Source organism: Camelus bactrianus, chromosome 7 (genome assembly GCF_048773025.1).
Source record: "Camelus bactrianus isolate YW-2024 breed Bactrian camel chromosome 7, ASM4877302v1, whole genome shotgun sequence".
Taxonomy (NCBI): Eukaryota; Metazoa; Chordata; class Mammalia; order Artiodactyla; family Camelidae; genus Camelus; species Camelus bactrianus.
Genome location: NC_133545.1, coordinates 37,075,576 through 37,094,493, shown reverse-complemented (window position 1 = coordinate 37,094,493; position 18,918 = coordinate 37,075,576). Strand labels below are relative to the sequence as shown.

General features: G+C 36.9%; 1 protein-coding gene and 1 long non-coding RNA gene across 2 annotated transcripts in view; one reads left to right on the top strand and one right to left on the bottom strand.

The window, feature by feature from the left end:
* Nucleotides 1-15,182, bottom strand: part of HERPUD2 (HERPUD family member 2) — a 36,620-nt gene extending 21,438 nt beyond the window's left edge. Inside the window, exons 1-3 of the mRNA XM_074367239.1 lie at nucleotides 14,868-15,182; nucleotides 14,251-14,665; nucleotides 864-941 (exon numbers count right to left, since the gene is read on the bottom strand). Of these exons, the coding sequence (XP_074223340.1) occupies nucleotides 864-941; nucleotides 14,251-14,397 (225 nt within the window). The 5' untranslated portion in view covers nucleotides 14,398-14,665; nucleotides 14,868-15,182. The remainder of the gene's footprint in view (nucleotides 1-863; nucleotides 942-14,250; nucleotides 14,666-14,867) is intronic.
* Nucleotides 15,183-15,259: 77 nt separating this feature from the next.
* On the top strand, nucleotides 15,260-17,691 carry LOC105069295 (uncharacterized). Its single transcript, XR_006725042.2, has 2 exons — nucleotides 15,260-15,778; nucleotides 16,590-17,691. It is a non-coding gene; the product is annotated as an uncharacterized LOC105069295 (long non-coding RNA).
* Nucleotides 17,692-18,918: the final 1,227 nt, after the last annotated feature.

The window sequence follows — 18,918 nt, the reverse complement described above, 5'->3', positions numbered from 1 at the left end:
TGAGAGAGGGAAAGAGAGAGATGTTATTAAACCACTTTGGCAACTTGAAACCATATGATTAAAATGAAAATGACAGCAAGAAGTCACACTGGCAAAGGTAAAATGTCAACTATCTAAACAGAAATAATATATCAGTGTAAGATTTCTTTCAAGTTTCCCACAGTGATCATAAACATATAAGAGAAGATACAGATCTTCTAAATCAGATTAGGGATATCCAGAAAGCATTAAGAATTAAGTAAAAGATCTAAAGCAAAACATAAGACATATATTCAGTTCTGCTACATTCACAAGCAAAAAGAATCTCAAATGCAGAAAAGTTCTAAAAGTATAAATTCCACAAATAAATATCAGCTAAAAGCTGCCATTAAAATAACTAGCATTCAAGCTGTCAAAAAACTAAACTGAAATATATTTTAACTCTGAGTACTAGTATGCAAGGTTTGCTAACTGATGGACCAATTGGGCTTCTTTCTATTTCTTGTCCTGAAATTAAACTCCTAACCCAAGTAACTTGTATTAAAATGTCATGCCATTTGGTCAAAAGGGGATTTAACAGAGGAGACTGTTACCAGTGAAAATCCTTCACCACCACTTGAACACCGTACTTCGGCACTACTAGTAAGTCAGTAATACTTTCTTACACAACAAGTCCCTGAACACAAACATATAATCCTATTTCAGATTTAGCTATCAGATGGATATACAAAACTATAACCTAATCAGGATCACCTATTACGCTACCCAAAAAGGCTGATTTTAAGTATCTAAAAACTAAACTGGTTGGATATCGGTAAAACTTCAGACCATAGCTCCTCTCGTATTCCAAGTATTTGGTATCAAATAGTGGTAGAAAAGCTTACTTTTCTGAGAATGTCTTTCAGCTGCAGATGATCGGGAAGCAGTCTGCCCGAATACACCAATCTCTGATCCTTCGTCAACTAAGAAATGGGACAAAGAAAAGAATTCAACTTTTTCTAATTATACAAATTGAAGGTTGGGAATAAGATGCCTAAATACGGATAAAGCAGAACTCCCTTTAGTCAGAGATAAGCAGAAAATTGACAATTTAAGAATTCTGTTTTTCCAAATTCCACTTAAGACACTAAGAGTTCAGCAAATGGTAGCATATATATTGTAGATATAATAAAATACAGATAATTATCAAATTATTTTTAAAACAGGGAAGAAAAGGTGAATTGGAAGTTTGTCTTTTCAGCCTTAATGCAATGTGTGTGTAACTGTCATTAAAAACTTTCAAGATTATAAATGAGAAGGTGGCTGGCTTTCTATTAACAGTCAACAGTGGGATAAAATTTCAAGGTTACTGGTGGAGGTTTTTTTTTTGCATTGTTTTGTCAGTATTTTTAATATAAAAGTATATATAATACTGATTTTCTTCTTTATTAACATCATGCAAGACAATGTATTGATTGTAATTCAAGAGCCATTTGGATTTAGTTACAGCTTTAGGTAACTATTCTAGTTTTTATTATTCTTGCCATTCTCACGAATACCTTCATACATTTTTTAAGAACGCAAGACTAAAGAAAAATCAACTGAAGTGCATGGAGATTCAGTTGCCATCTCCATATTTTGTTCCTTTAACAAACCTGCTAAGTACTCACACTACTAGCATTAAAGTATTTAAAATTAAAGCATTTATGTCAAGTCCCCATAAGACCTCCTATTTCATTTAACTGAGAAACAGGCAAATGTTCCTTGAATTCTATTAGAACAATTAAATATTAATTATAGCAACAATTATTAAGTTTTAAAATCCAAGTAATAACTTTAACAATTTTCAAACAGGCTATATATGCAAAATCACTACTAAAAAAGAGTCTTAGATTAAAAATAATCATGATAGAAACTGTCATACTGAATAAGATCTGTGGTTCAGGGATCCTTAGATATCAAAGATCAAGGGAAAGGTATAGTTGTCCTTCCAAGATACTTAGCTTTTAGGCATAATCTAGCTTCTCCTGGAAGAATTTTTGAGTGTACCAGTCCCAACATGTGCATATACAAATTCCTATATATAAACAACCAAATACAACGCAGGAGTTTTTTAAAAAGATACGTATCACAAGTTTTGAAATGTCAATCAATACAGATAAGTACTGAGTGGGGCACAAGTAGTAAATTACGTAACATAAGTTAAATGCTAAGTAGATGATGATTACTTTAACCCCTGGACAAAATGAATTATGTACTGCTTTATAAGTTTCCATAATGCATTTACTACTTCAGCTGGAACCCAAAGAAGTTTCCTTGGTAAATACTACAGCCATCATAAACTATCATTTTTTCACCAGAGCAAAATTTTAATATATTCTTCTATGTCATATCATTCTGTATAAAAACATCAGTCTTTTCTCTTTTTTTTTTTTTTTTTACTTTTCAAACATACACAAAGTGAAGAGAATAAAATGAACTCTCAGGTACCATCTTTTAAGAATCCCCAACTATCTGGCTCCAACAATTATCAACACAGAAATATTAAAATTTATAACATGGATATTTTAATGTTTCCAGGCTTTTGTTATTACTTGTAGTGTCCTTCATTCATACTATTTATTTCTGCATTTTCCTACATATCCTGCAATATGGAAATCCCTGGTGATCTTGATAAAAGCAATCTTGGTGAAGCAGTAGGGCAGAAACTTAACTGGAATGGATTCAAGAGAAAAGGAGAGGAGTACAGTTTGAGATAGTGAATATCCACGATTTATAAAGACAAGGAAAGAAACAGAGCAATAGCTAGAAGAGTAGACTCAAAAGAAGGTCTTGCTTGTTTTACTGTTTTTTGTTTTTGTTTTTTTAAGAAGAGAGAAATAACATGTTTGTGTGCCAACAGGAATAATCTAGTAGAAAGGAAAAAACTGAGAATGCAGGAGAGAAAAGCAGAGAATTTCAAGAACAATGTCCTTGATTAGCTAATAACGAACGGGTAGAATCTTGTGTGGAGAAGTTGGACTTACATTAGAATATGACAGAGGTAGGTGAAGAAATGTTAAGAAACTTGTACACAATATACTGTATAGCACAGGGAAATATATACAAGATCTTATGGTAGCTCACAGCGAAAAAAAATGTGACAATGAATATATGTATGTTCATGTATAACTGAAAAAATGTGCTCTACACTGAAATTTGACACAACATTGTAAAATGATTATAAATCAATAAAAAATGTTAAAAAGAAAGAAAGAAAGAAACTTGTACACGAGCCCACTACCACCATTCTGTGGCTCAGTTTTCCTATCTGTAAAATGAGGGCAATAATAGTACCTATTTCACAAGGTTTAATTTTCACAACAATGAGTGTGCACACAAACCTCTAAGAACAGAGCAGAACATACAGTAAACATTCAATGAGCATCTGATATTAATTTCTATACCTACTCCTTTGACATCATGCAGTTTCATGAGGATCTAATGAGAGATTACATGAAAGTACTGAAAATTTGTATGACTAAGAGCAGGCTGTGTATGTTCATTATGCATAAGAAAGTGATTAGGACCCTGGGTTGGTTAAACCTGCAATAACTATCACTTTTAATGATTAAAAAAGCAAGCCCTAATCCATATTTGAACAACCTTCAAGAATGAGTTTAAAATGACATTTATAAATAACAAAAGGGAAGCTTTTAATTAATTTTACTTCTCTACACAGAGAAAAAAATATTTTGATATTGGTAAAAAGAAGCCTATGTCCAAAACATAAGTTACTTTCCTTCAGATTTTTAATGAAAGGATGTATTGAGTGGCAGGGTGAAAGAGGTATTTACCAACCTCTGCTTCAAAATGTAAGAAATCTATAATGACCTTCTTTCTGCATGGGTAATCTCCATTATAGTATTAAACTGTAACAGTAATGGAATTAATCATGTACTTTAACACAAGTATCACTTCTAAACAAGATAAGGCAAAAATATGCTAGAATACTCAGTATTCTGGACCATCAACATATATACAGATAAATATATATATCTGTATATATAAAATAAGTATAATGGCAATCCAATTTAGATAGTTTACTGTCCTAATTATTTAGTAGATAGGTTTAAAGCAATTTTTTCACAGAAATAATACGGATCGCTGTCAGAAACTTCACAAACTCTGGAAGCCCATGCTTGAAAAACTTCGCCACACAAATTAAACACACTTAAGATGATCACTTAGTTAAAAACACAGGTACTGAAATCTCATGAGAGTCAGCTATAAAGTAATCATCCAGATTGTCTATAATGATAATTTGTATATCAAAATACAAACCAAAATTAAAGATTTTGAGAATTCCTAGTCCTAAACTGTGAGACCCAGTTTGAGAAACATAAATAATCATTAAACTTTTAAACCTAATGGCACATAATCTATTTAACCCAAAATACAGCTGACTAAACTAGCATTAGTTGAAGCCCAGAGACTGGTAATCCCTTATCCCCACATCCTACTTTTTTAAAGCCTATACCCACTGAACAGAAAGGCTGGGCGAAAGCTAAGCAAGTCCCTCAGCAGGATGAGGAAACAGCATGACCAACAGCACTCAGCTAAAAGTCTGGCATTTGCAAGAAGACAAGACCACAGCTTTCACTATTTGTACCTGTGAAAGAGCAATCAAGGTTTAGAAAACCCATTAAGAGGCATGTATACATTTCATTCATATCACTGGTCATTGTCCCTCCAGGGTCCTTTGCTAAATTTTCCATCCAATTCTAAAAATTAAAGTTCTTCAGGTGAGTTGCAAATTTGCTTCTCTATCCAAGGCCTCTCTCTCCCTTTCAGGCCCAGACCCATATACCCAACATTTAGACATTTGATATCTTCAGATATCTCAATAGGCAACTCAAAGTCAAAACATCTACAATGGTTCTCAATTCCCAATTCCCCAAATCTTTCCTTTTACTTGTTCCCTAATCCATAACAACTTGGCACCAGTTTTTTAAGTCAAAAATCTGGACATTATCCTCAGTTTTCCTTTCTCTCACCTTGTCTAACATTTCTAACCATCAGCAAATCCTCTGGACCCTATCTCCAAAAGTCTCTCTTAGATCAGTCCATTTCTTTCCATTTCCATTGCCATTACCTTAACCTAAACCATCATGTCTTGCCTGAACTTCTGCAACAGCTTCTTAACTGGTCTTTACACTCTGTTCTACAGTCAGAAAATAGAGTGATCTTTTAAAAATGTGAATCAATTCTGTCACTCTTTAATGGATTCCTACCACTCTGTATTTAATTCTAATTCTTTACCATAACCAGATGGTCCCAGCGGATCTGGTTTCTGTCTCTCTCTCCAACCTCCTCCGATCATATTTCTTCCTCATTCACTAGCCAAACTGGCATCCACTTAGATCCCCAAATATGCCAAACTCTTCCCCAATTCAGACACCTTACCTGCAACATTCTCTCCTAGCTCTTGCAGGGCTGGCTCTTAATCATCTTTTAGGTCTTAGCTTTAAAATGACCCCCTCAAAGAGGTCTTACCTGATTCACACATTTAGTAGAGCATTCCCTTTCACATAACCTCTTTCTTTCATAACACAAACCACAATCTGTAATTATGTGCACACGTTTATTTCCCTAAGTGGAATATGAGTGCCAAAAACAAAGGAGGGTCCACGTCCATTTAGCTCATCCCTTTATTCCCAGAGCCTAGCACTGTGTCCTGCAGAGCACATGCTAAATGCCAGTTTGTTAAATGAAGTGCTATGAGTCCAAAAGGGTTTACACAGATTTGGAAGACAGAACTTATGTGGAGTTTGTTATATCAGTTTTTACATGTAATCATTAAGAATGGAAATGAAATATTTAGTCTATGAATCAAAATACTAATTTAAAGCACTTGCTAGTACTAAGTTCATCTGGTTCATTTCTGCAAATGGTACTGATATTAGCAGACTACTATGAAGGAGGAATCATGTATTAGAATTAGTATTAACTTTTCTCAAAATTAATAATCAATTTAAAATAAACTTTTATCTTTCTACAGCAAGGGAACATTAATTTCCAAAAACCAGAATATAACAAAATTACATGGTACCCCGTGAAAATACATGAAGCAAAAACTAGTGTGGATAGAGATGTGAAGAAAGTAGAACCTTCAGACATTGCTGGTGGGAGTGTAAAATGGAACAGCCTCTGGAAAAGTTTGCCAGTCCCTCAGAAAGCTACCCTATGACTCAGTGTATACCCAATTCCATTCCTAGGTATGTACCAAAGAGACATGACATGTCCACACAAAAACCTGTAAGGGACTGTTCATAGCAGCATTATTCATAATAGCCAAAAAGCTGAAACAACTCAAATGCCTATCAATTAATGAATAGATAAGCAAAATATGATATATACATACAATGGAATATTATTTAGCCATAAAAAGTAATGGAGAACTGATACATGTTATAACATGAATGAACCTTATAAACATTATGCTAAGTGAAAGGAGCCAGGCACAAAAGGCCATATATACTACAGTTCCATTTATGTGGAATTTCTAGAATAGGCAAATCCATAGAGACAGAAAGTAGACTGTTGGTTACCAAGGATTGGGGGAACAGAGAATGGAGTGACTGCTAGTGAGTATGGGGTTTCTTTTTGGGGTCATGAAAATGTTCTGGAATTACAGTGCTGATGATTGCACAACTCTGTGAACTATTAAAAACTACTGAGTTACACACATTAAATGGCAAATTTTATTAGTGTGTGAATAATTCTGTAGTATGTGAATGTCTCAATAAAAAAAATTGCTGCTTTAAATTGAATATTCAAATGCCTTCAGATAATCAGAAGTAAAAGAAAAAAGAATTCTTTAATTTTACTGTGGTTGAAAACAGAGAAAAAGAAGTTCTCATGTACATATGTTAAGTAAGAAGATTTGAAAATTTTTCTATGCCACTAAAAAAATTGCCTCGTCAATTTATATATCAATAAATTTAATTTAAATATCTGGAAAACCAGTAGTTAGACATGATAACAAACAACACAATAACCAACTGACTTAATTTTCAATTAGTTTGGATTATAAGCTACAGTGTTAGGAAAAGAACAGATTTTGAAATTTCAATTCAAATTCAGTTAAACTTGTAAAAGTGATGCAATTTTACTTATTGAGACCTTCTAATATACAGTATCTATTAATTTGATTAAAAATCCATTTCTTTATTAGTTAGAGTAAGTATTGCTAGCAGCTATAACAAACCCCAAGATCTCAGTGGCCTGACACAATAAAAGTTCATTTTTCTCTCAAAAAAATAAATAAATAAATAAACATTATGTGGTACCCTTTAAATATAAGAATTCAGAAGACTCAGGATTGTACATCTAAAATAAAGTACTAATTAAATTGTCAGTTAAAAATTTCTGTGAAGATATTGGCTACACAGATTAACACATAAATATACTTGACCATCTCTGTTGACACTACCACCATTCTTCCTGTTGCTCACACCCTACATCCAATAATCAGCAAATCCTATTAGGTACACTACTTGCACTGCATCCACTGATCCACCCTAGAGGAAGCCTGGTGACACATGGCAGAGCAGAGGCAGCTAAATTACCAAATAAGAAACATCCTGTTGGCACTCTCAGTATTCTAGAGACAGAGCTGTACCACTCCCAATAAACAGCTGCTTAACCAGCTGGCCCCAAAACTCTGCTACCCACTTAGCAGAGATTGCTAAAAACCAAGATGCAGAAAGCTCCCCTGCTAGTATAATATGCAAAACAAATCCTAAACTGGGGAACGATATTTTTTTTCTAAAAAGTTTACATATATTATTACCTAAAATGTCTGATTTTTTAATGTTTAACTAGATATCAAAAAGTGATAAAATACTATGGATCCCTAATGCACTTAAAATATTCACAAGAGTCGAACAGATGAGTTTAAAAAGCCAACACTTTTATATTTCTAGAAAATCAAAAGATTAAATTTTGTATGTAAAAGACTAAATGGGTCTCATAATTACATATGGCTTAAAAAATCATGTCCTTAGTATATACAACTTCAGCATAATCAAATAGCTCAGTAAAAGCAATCATCAAACTTACATGTTAGTTCAAAGAACTACAGCCCAATTTCTTTGAAAGTAGTAACTATTAATATTTCAATACTTACATATAGTTCAGTCACAAGTGTCAAACAGCTTTAAAGAGCTGGCTCCCAGAAGGTGCACAAAATATCGTTTCTGTGGGAAATGAATTCTGTGAATTTGTACTGGAACAAATTTCCCTCCCACTCCCACTAAACTCACCCAATCTAAAGCCCCAGGAAATTCAGAAACACTGTAAATGGAAGCATAGCTTACCCAAACTACCTCTACCTCTTACCCTCTTGCAACAACAGTAAACAAAATCAGCTTACAGAGCTTGAAGAATAATTTTCTCTAGAACTGCAAAGGGACATTCCCTGCTTAGATTTCTACTCATAGCCATTCACAAGTCAGGTATACACACAACAGAGATGCCAAAATACATAACTGCTATGGTTCATGCAAATAAGCAGGCTTGTGAAAAGAAAGGGGAATGCAATGTATTTAAAGTCTTGAGATATGTTCCTATGCCTTCCCTATAATTTATCAAAACAAAAATAACCACATGCTAAGCTGATATGCATTAGAACAGTAGTAAGACTATGCTACTCATTCATCTGTAGCCTTTAGATGACCATCTAACATAAACATCTTCTTTTTACAGTTCACTTACTTCTTTTCAATTTGCAAGTATATAACTGAGACGGCCAAGTCCCTAAATGCCTTTCTTCATCTTATATATAACCATCACATGGTTAAGACCAATCTGGGTTCAAATTCCAATTCTATTAAGAGTTCTTTGATCTTGGGCAAAAAAATCACCAATCCTCAGACTCCTCATCTAGAAAATAGAGTTAATAATAAAACCTGCAGCATAAGCTGTCTATGAGGAACAAATGTGATAAATATATAAAGTGCTTAGTAAAATGCCTAGTATATACAGCAACCACTTAGTAAATGGCAATTTAAAATCAGAGCACCAAATATGATAGTTAAATAAAAGCATGTGAGACCATCAAATCAATATTTATTACATAAAGGACAGAAACTTAAACTTAGAAGTTCTAGAAAAACCCTATTTTAAAAAGCATGATGGATGTTGAGGGTAGGAGACTATATGTGTGGGTGGGGAGGGCTATGTGCAAACTCTCTGAATTTTCTGCTCAATTCTGCTGTGAACCTGAAACTGCTCTGAAAAATAAAGCCTACTAATTAAAAAAAAAACTAAACATTTTAAAAAATTTTTTAAAAAAGCATGATGCGTGATTAAACAAAACAATACCTTCATAGTACTTTATTTTCCGAAAAAAAGACACTATAAACAGGCCACAAAGGAGTTAAATAAAACAAATTTTAGTCAGCACTTATTCAAGACTTTCAACTTTCTATCAACCTTTGAACTCAATTTAATGTTTTAAAAGGAGCTCTAAAATTTTAAAAATTTGAATATTTTGCTTGGTGACATGAAACCTTCTTAAACGTCTATGTACTAAAATTTTGTAAGACAAAAGTCTTATAAAACAAAAATTATTTATGTGTGTGTATTATAGCCCCTTTAAAGCAACATTATGAGGTGGTTAAGAAAGCAAGTTTTTAAAATGACCTGCCTAATTATACTAAGTAAAATAAGTAAGGCAGAGAAAGATAAATACTGTGCGGTATCACTTATATGTGTAATCTAAAAAATACAACAAACTAGTGAATGTAACAAAAAAGAAGCAGACTCACAGATACAGAGAACAACCTAGTGGTAACCAGTGGGGAGAGGGAAATAGGGGAGGGGCAATATAGAGGTAGGAGATTAAGAGGTACAAACTATTAGGTATAAAATAATCTACAAGAATATATTGTACAGCCTGGGGAATATAGCCAATATTTTATAATTTTTTTAAATGACTTGCCTATATAAGGTAATAGGTAATTACAAAAATGAGACAGACATAAACCTCAAATTATTTTTATACACGCTACTTCCACTGACAACGAAGGTAAGACTTCCAACTGAACTGCAGGCAATTTGGCTATGGAATGTTATATTCTCAGTATAGAATCTATACAACTGATTCTATTCTTGTTTCTTTAATTTTATCAGAACCTCAGAGCAAAGGCACAATTTGAAAACGCGCCAAGACAGAGGAAATCTACCCAGAAATGAGGGACATGTTCGACAGGCATTTTGACCTCAAGACTGAAAAAAGGGGAGCAAAGGCATGTAAGTCCCAGAAAGGTTTGCCTTCAAAACTGAATTCAAGGTGAGTCAGGTCCATGTTAGTTACTGTTTATGAGAACAAATAGTAAGAAATAAGGTAACGAAAAAGGTGCCTATCTGGATTTAGTCATTCTTATTTTTTATTTTATTTTTTATTTTTAAGTTTTCTGTAGGATAGTCCATTCTACTGGATAACATTTTAAGTTCACCGTTTTGATATTTACACATCTAGTAAATAAGTTAAACTATCTCAAAGTCTGAAACTACTCAAATGGCCTTCTTGACAGGTATCTTCACCCAGTAGTAACAATTATCTAAATTTCAGAATGATTATTTCACACTACAGGCCAATTTTAGGAACTGAAATCCTAAAGTCATGAAGTGATGACAAATGTCATATCAGAATATGATTCACAGTTATCTGTATACACTATCAACATGAACTGGTGCACTTCCCAGTTCTTAAACCAAGTACTAAGCCAATTATCAATACCATTCAAAGTTAAACAGAAGTCCACCAGAGCTCAATTTCACATCTGAGGTTTTTAATAATGACTTTGTAAACTTCTGCATAAATACCGCAACTGCCTTGTTTCCTAACTGGAAAACACCTTCCCCTCTGTAGCCCATTATAGATCTGTACTCTTTTTACATAGTACTATATGTAAAGTACTAAGCATTTTAACAATATAAAGCATTTAGAATCATCAGTGCAACATTAGCTCTGAAAGAACAGTTAAAAAGAAGAAAAGAAACTACCATCTACTTGAAACTGTTATCAATTATTTAAAAAAAAAAAAAGCCCCTGTGAATCTTTTCTTAAAACAGGTACACATTCCCTTACCCCCAGCTCCAAAGGACTGCTCCCTTCTTGTGCTCCTGCAGCACTCAGTACATCCCTCTTGTATAACATTAGTCACATAATATTGTAGTTATTTACTTACATGTCTGTATGCCTCACTAGACTTAAGCTTCATAAGAGCAAAGGTCTCTTATCATCACCTTTTTGCTTAGTATACACATAGACCTTCAAAAATGTCAGGTCAATAAAATCCTAATTAAACATATAAATGAAGCCCAAGAAAATGTGTTTTGGAAAGATGGATATATTTGTTGTGGGGTAACTGAGGGAGGGGAAGTTGAACTGAAAATATCCATGTGGATGGAGATTACCTGTGATTAAATAAAGTCAGTATCCGACCATAAAACTAAAAATCTTAAGATTTTACACACTATTTCAGAGTTTAACCAGAATTCTGTTAAAGCATGTAGGGACCTATCCTTGTAGAGATCCTAAAAGTACAACTTCAAATCTCCATTCTTCTCCCTCTAGCAGCTCTCATTTATCTTCCTAGAAGCCAGTGCCCCCAGGGACGAAGGCCCTCTACCTCCCTTGACCCAACAGACCCAATTAGAGCAGTGCTGACCAGAGCTACCAACTTTTCTGCTTCCTATTGGGGGACACCTGCTTCTACAAGGCACTAACCCTTCTCTGCTTCCATGTCCACCCACCTTTACCAGGCAGATGCATAAGTAATCAGGCATAAGAAATTATCTCTGTTAAACACCAAACAGCACTTGAAACACTTAAAAACAGAATCAATGTTAAGTAGTCATTGTAGATGGTCATAAGAATCTAAACTTCATTTATATTAAACCAATACTATAATATTGCTTATAATGTAAAACTTCTCTATTCCAAATAACACTCTTACAAAGTAAACTTTAAGAACACCAATTCCTATGCTGAGAACTACCTATGGCTTCAGAATATCATTAAACAACTGGTCTGTTCAACAACTGGAATACTTCAAATTAATTCTATGTGATAAATAAGTTAGAATGTAAGTCTGTTGAATCTAAAAACCTTACAAAGTTTTCAGCAAAGTTCTGTGAAAATGAATACATTACCCCCAGTCTCATTAACAGAAATAAATTTCAACTATTACAATTCACTTGGAGTAAATTTGCTCAGGAGAAAAAAAGTCAGGTTTGCCACAAGGTTATGTAATTAACAGGCTGCTTATTATTTGGTTACAGCTTCCAAAAGTGCCTCGGGTGTACTAGAAGCAGATGGGTTAGGAGGGCGGGGTATAGAGAAGTTTGCAACTGATCTGTCCTCCAGCAGCTGACTAATCTCCAGTGGTCCGCACTGATAGCCAGCCCTCCACTGGAGATTAGTGCTAGGAGGGCAGAACTCACGTCAAAAACAGGTTTCTCCCAGGTGCAGATAAAACAAGTGAATTTCACACTCCTCTCTTAGATATTTTTTTAAAAAGAAAGTTTCATAAAAATGATAACTCTTGTTCTATCATAGTGTAAACCAAATTCCTTTTGGTTTAATTGTATAATATAAAGATCCTCACATAAGTATATACTTAAGCATATATATTTAGATATATACTCAATAATAAATGTATTTAAGAGTGGTATACTTAGGAATAATGTACTTAGTTATGGCTATGTTACAAACAGTATTATGGAAATCTATGAGTTTCAATGCTGACTATCCTGAAAAGCTATTTTCCACTTCAAAAACATATACAACAAATCACATGCAATAGGAAATCTTTTGTAAAGCAGAAATTTTTAAAAACAAGTTACTACCGCTGTGTAAATATTAACTTCAAGAAAAGATTTGAATAAATGAGAGTTCCAACTGTTTTATTCCAAGTACTTAAAAACTTCAGGGTTTTTATTTCTCCTACTAAAAATATTTGTATAATAAGTACTGACAAACACAGCTAATGCCCACAAACAATTGTTTTTCTAAACCTCCTGTTTTTGCAATAACCACCCTATTTCTATAGTTATTCTAGAAGCCTAAACACCTAACTAAACTTAATATCGTAACATTGAAACATTCCTAACTTATTAATATCTTAACATAGATCAAGTGCCTTCCTCACTTATGTGCATGAAACAAGTATTAAGTAAAACCTATAAAGCATAGTTGCTTTCCAGCACATCCTTGCTGCTGGCTTAAATTTGCCTGATGCCAAAAATATTTCCCACCCTAAAAATCTGAGCCTCTTCATTAATTTAAAAAAAAAAAAAAAGCTTATTAATCACTGAAAACTACTTATTCGGGAATGAAATTTTTACACAAGAATGTGAAAGCCTCACTTTCATACACTCTACAGTGCAATATACTTTTCTAAATTACTCCAAGACTTCTTAATTATCAACTATGTTGATAACTTTCAAATCTAGCCTTGCGGACAAATGGAGCTACTGTCTGTCTGTATTTTATTTATTATCTTCGCAATCTCCAGATATGATTCAGAATGGAAAACACTGCAACACTGATTTACAAATGGCTATATGAAAGGAATAAAAGATGCACCAAATGGGGCGGGGGGAGAAGAGCGGGTGTCAAAGGACTGTTCTCTTCTAAGTTTAGAAAATTTGTGTCCTCTACAGGAGGAAAATGAAAAGAGGGAGGAGCAGAAGAAAGTGAATTTGAAACGTGAAGTTTTGCTTCTTAAAATACTTATTAGTGTGGAAAGTACAACTTTTATAGGGGTCACATTTATTTCCAAGAAAAAACTAGCTCTTTAACGGTGAGCAAATTTCTGGGCCGGGTGTTGAAAGTAAAAAAGAATTTTAGACTAATAAGCAATGAAAGCCTTAATATGGGTTGCAGTGCTTCTCTAAAGACTTCTTTTTAAAGATGCATCTGTCATTCTCATTTTCGGTTGATGACTTTGAGTCCAAGGAAAATGGTCCTATTGTACGCCTGCCAATTCCTATGTCCCCTGATACTTCTGTACATACTCTTACTAATTAACTGAAGCTCATCAGGAAGATATTAATGATGGTTCAGACACTCAAGAGACACATAACCTCGGAAGGAAAAATACTTTGCAATCAAAATACTTTGCAGTCAAAAAGAGACCTATTTGATTGAAGAGGGGAGAGGGTGAGCAGAGATTAAGGGAGTACATGGCACGAAAAGCTGCTGGCCAGAGCAGCTGCGCCCAGCTTTCAGACACTTACTGGTTTGCTAGGGTACACGTTAGACAGATGCGTTTTTAGTTTCCCCACGGTCCAGTTCAAGAAGCAGCTAATAGTCTGGTCACTGTATTTCTGATTCGGTGCTTTAATGATGAGGGTCACAGGAATCTCCATCCCACTTTGGTCCATGGTGCCCCCAAAGTCGAACAGAGTCAAGAGGACCAGCAGTTAAGCCCAAATGAGCCGAGGTGGTTATTGCCGGCGCGGCTGAGATGGGGACGGAAGCGATTGGGTTCTTAATATTCCGTGTTCAAGTCAGTCACAAGCGCATCGGGCGATACAAAGGCCATTGTCGGTACCAAGGATGATGGACAGTGGCGGCGGCGGCGCCGGGGTCTGGGGGCCCGGCCGTGGGTGCAGTTTTCCCCGCCAGGTCCGGGCTCCGCCGGGCTCCGGACTGCAGAGGGAGGCGAGAGGAGAGAGAGAAAGCGGTGAAAAGGGAGGGAGGGGTGAGGGCGCGACAGTCCGAGTCACTGCCCCCTCTCCCGTCGCGACCCCCAAGCTGAAACGCAACAAGGGCCCTACGCGACGGCTCCGCCACGCGAGCTGGAGAAAGGGACGGGCCGATCAGGGAGGCCAGCCGTGACAGGTAGGGCTACCTGAGAGATGGCCGCGAGGCCCGCCACCGCCGCCCTTCGCGCCCGGGTAGGGCCGCCGACCACAAAGTCCGGCCAGGCGTCCTCCGCGGCGGCCGCTCCCTTCCTGCTGCTCAGCGGCGGCCACGACCCGGCCCCGGGTCTCGCGAGGCGCCGCGGTGGCAGCGAGAGAAGTTGGCCGAAGGGCGCGGTCCGCTCTCCGCCTGACCCCTGGGGCAGGGCAGGGCAGCGCGGCGCACGGCCGGGCGCGGCAGAGGCGGCGGCAGGTGGCGGAGGGCGGGGACTAGAGTCGAGGCGCCGGCCGCGAGCGCGCTGGTTTTGTTGTTGTTGTGAAGATGGTCCAAGTCCCCTTTAAGCCGGAAAACGCAGGGCGGAAGTGCGTCACGCGCGGCCGGCCTCGGAGTGCGGCCCGCCCGGTCCCGCCGCGGCCGCCGCCCGCCGCGCCCAGCCTGGCATAAGACACCCCGGGCCGAGTTCCGGGTCGCCCCGAAGCCACACTGGTGCGTCCGAGCCCGCCAGGCCTGACCTTTCGCTCGGCCCCGCCTCCCCAGCGGCACCCAGGCCTCACCACTAGCGTAGCTGGCGCTAGCTTGTCCTGCTTTGACCACACCCTGAAGACTCGCGAAGTGTTGCTCCATCCTAAGAGTTGTGCCTGCAAAAGTTAGTGTTCTTCCTGATGCTGAATCAAACTTCTGCTCAGAATTTGTGTCGACTGCAAAGCACGGTATCAGAAGCTCTGGCGGAGGAAAGACCGTGGGGCACACTGCTTAAGGAGAAGGCTTTCAGTTAAACCTGAAGTCTACCTCTGCTTTCCATGTGGCCCTGGCTAACCTTCCTGAGCCTCAGTGTACTTCTCTAAATGGGGGCGGTAATGCCTACCTAACTGCGGGCTGATGAGTAAATGAGCTCTGTAGGTAAGCCATCTGGTCCAGTTCTGGTGTACGGCGGTCTCTCAAGTATTAATTTCCATCTCTTTCCTCTTCGTATTCTCGAAAGTTGACAAGTGTTTACTTAGCACCTACTGAGTGTTCAGTACAGTGGGAGATGAAGAGGGATGGCAGTATTATTTTTCTGTTTTATGTCTTAGATATGGGAACGCAAAGGTTCTGTCTACAGCCCAAAGCTGACTTACTCTCCATTTTCTGCACGGGTTTTAGAATCAGTGCAGTAAGTGAAGAGTCTGTTAGATGTGCATCTTCGCAGTTCCAGGCTTCCACTTATAGGTGAATGAAAGCAGATAATGTAGAGGGCTTTGGACAAGTGGTCTCTTCCTTTTTCAGCTTCAGAAGGGTTAGTGAAGGTTAGCGACAAAGGGGAAAGTCTTCCTCTCAACACCAAATGCAGCCAGATCCCTTCCACCCTTCCTCCATCTCTTTGTGGTAGGGCACTTGTCATATCTTAGCCATACCATCTCAGTGCTCTTCTGAAATAAGAGTAAAGTCCCTTTATTTCTTGTCATGGAGTAAGTACAGCTTGCTATGACTTAGGTTTCTGTAGCAGACCTTGGTCTTTTTCTACCTAGTGTCTAGTCATCCTAATGGAACCGTAATTCCAGCTGCAAATACTTTTCTCTGACTCCCTTACATGTAGCGGCAGCCTTTTGACCCAGTTCTAGCCTGTAAGACGAAAATTGAAGTTTTAATGGGGCTTCTAGGAAAGCTTCAGATGGACATGTTCTGCAGATCAGAGCTCATCCTTGTACTCCACCTGTCTTTCTTCCTGAAGGAATGTGATGCCAGAGATGCAGCAACCACACCTCAGTCCTGAAGCAACAAACAGGAGAACAAAGGCCTGTGTTACAAGGATGGCAGAGCAGAACAGTTGAAAGGGGCTGGATCCTTTATAGCATAATCATGCCACCGTATAAGACCTAAGCTGTCTGCTCTAAGAATTCTTTAATGTCCTCTTCCTGTTTAAGCCGGAAAGTCTCCCCAACCGCTGCAACCACCACCAGCCAACCCTGCAGCTTTTGTCACTTATGCTTGTGACTCAGACTTCCAGGAATCCTTTAGCGAAATGTGGTCATCTTACTTGGCACTCTGAAATGTACATTATTAATGAGGTATACGTTAACAATTATTAAGACAAAATATGCATTTCACTGTGATAGGTACTATTTAGAATTAATCAAAGGTTCACTAACATGGCCAAAAACATTTTAAAATTTAACAAATATTCAAGAGATTGAAATGTATCAGTATAAAGATGATATAGCATCTGACATGATTTTTCTTTTCTTTTTTGTTTTTTTTGTTTTTTTTTTTTTTTTTTTGCTTTATAGCCACCTGAATTAAGTACCTAGAAATGATTTTGATGCTGTTGAACTTGGCCACAATAGAAACAGTATGTAAATATGATCCTATTTTTGTTAAATTATGTGTATGTGTGTATAGAGCAATGTGTGGCAGGGTGGTTCCCCAAAATATTGGTAGTGCTTAACTTGGAATTGGGGGTAGGAAAAATAGCATGGAGGGAATGCAAGATAGCACTTACTTAGAAGCTGCTATGAGCATTGAGCTGCCTATTTAAATCCTTGTACATGTTGCAGATAAGAAAACTGAGAGAACAACTACACATCTGTTACCATTTGCTAGTTAAAGACAGCCTCTAATGAGAATGCTTAAGAGTAGGATGCTAATGGATAATGAAGGATTTGTGATTGTTAAGACCAAATCTACTTTAACAGTATTGACTATTCAGTACACATAATCTTAGTAGCTAGTTCAGTAATTCAGTGTGATTTCTGCCCATGGAGTAGCTTTCTTTGGTAACAAAGTAAAACATTTAAAGGAAATTATTTGTAAATAATAAAAATTGACTTCCAGTACTTGTGGGATGTTTATTTACTTCCTGTTCTTTCATTTGGGAAGGAGGACAGCTAGAAAAGCTTATATTGACTCATTCTGAAAGATTGCAGTTTCTTCTAAAATTCTAAAGAAAATACTTTAGTGCTTATTACTGAGCTTTCCTTACTAAAATTTCAAATGCCTTCCAGGAATGTAAAACACTTTATTGTTTTGAATAATACAGTTTGCAGTGTTTCGGTTTTTTGTTTTTGTTTTGTGATAACTCTCTTGGGAGGAAAGACTTTAGTCAAGCGATGATCTTGCAGTTGCAAATTTCAGAGATGATATTGGCCATCTGGCTTCTGATTCCTTCTATTTCTGCTTACATTAAACTTGTCTTTTTTTTTTTTTTAAGATGCTGCGTCACAAGGCATCTAATCAAATCTCAATCAAGATTATTTTTTAAGAACAAGTGAAATCCTGCACTTGAAGCCTAGGAAAATTAGCTCATTTCAACACTGGACTTTCAAAATCTTAATTGGTCCCAGATGTTTGATTATAAACCATTTTGTGGAAAATAGAAGGAAGAAAATCACACATGCATTAGATGCCAAATGGGTGATTTAAGTGATGTACCATCTAATGAATTCTTAGAACAGCCCTGAGAGATAATAAGGGCAATGAAACTCAGAAAGACTAAGTATCTTGCCCAAAGTCACACCACTAGTGGCTTCCAAATCAAATTCTGATTTCTCTGTAATGCACATTCTTTCCACTACACTGAACTTTCTTATTTAAAGATATTCATTCATAACAAGACACATTCAGGATGAAAAGGCTTTCAGGAACATCTTAGAGGTCGTCTAGATCAGCTTTCCAAGTATTTCCAGAATCATTCATTCTATCTCTGAAGGGCAGTCAGCCAACTTTGGCTTAAACCCTTCTAGGGAGAGAGGAGGCACCATAGTTCTCACTACAGCATGACCTATTATTATTACAAGTAAATTAAAATCTGCATTGCTATAATTTGTCTTTAGGCCACTTTTATCCTGATTAATCCAAAATATGTTTACTCTTACTCCACATGCCAGCCCTTCAAATAGTTAACCATTAAATCCTCTCTACTTCTCTAGACTAAACAGCCCCAGATCCTTCAACCATCCTTAAAAGTAGTTTCCAGATCACTCAAAATACAGACTCACCTTTGGACACACTAGTTTACATATCCCTCATCAATTATGGTAACCATACTGAGCATTTAGATACGT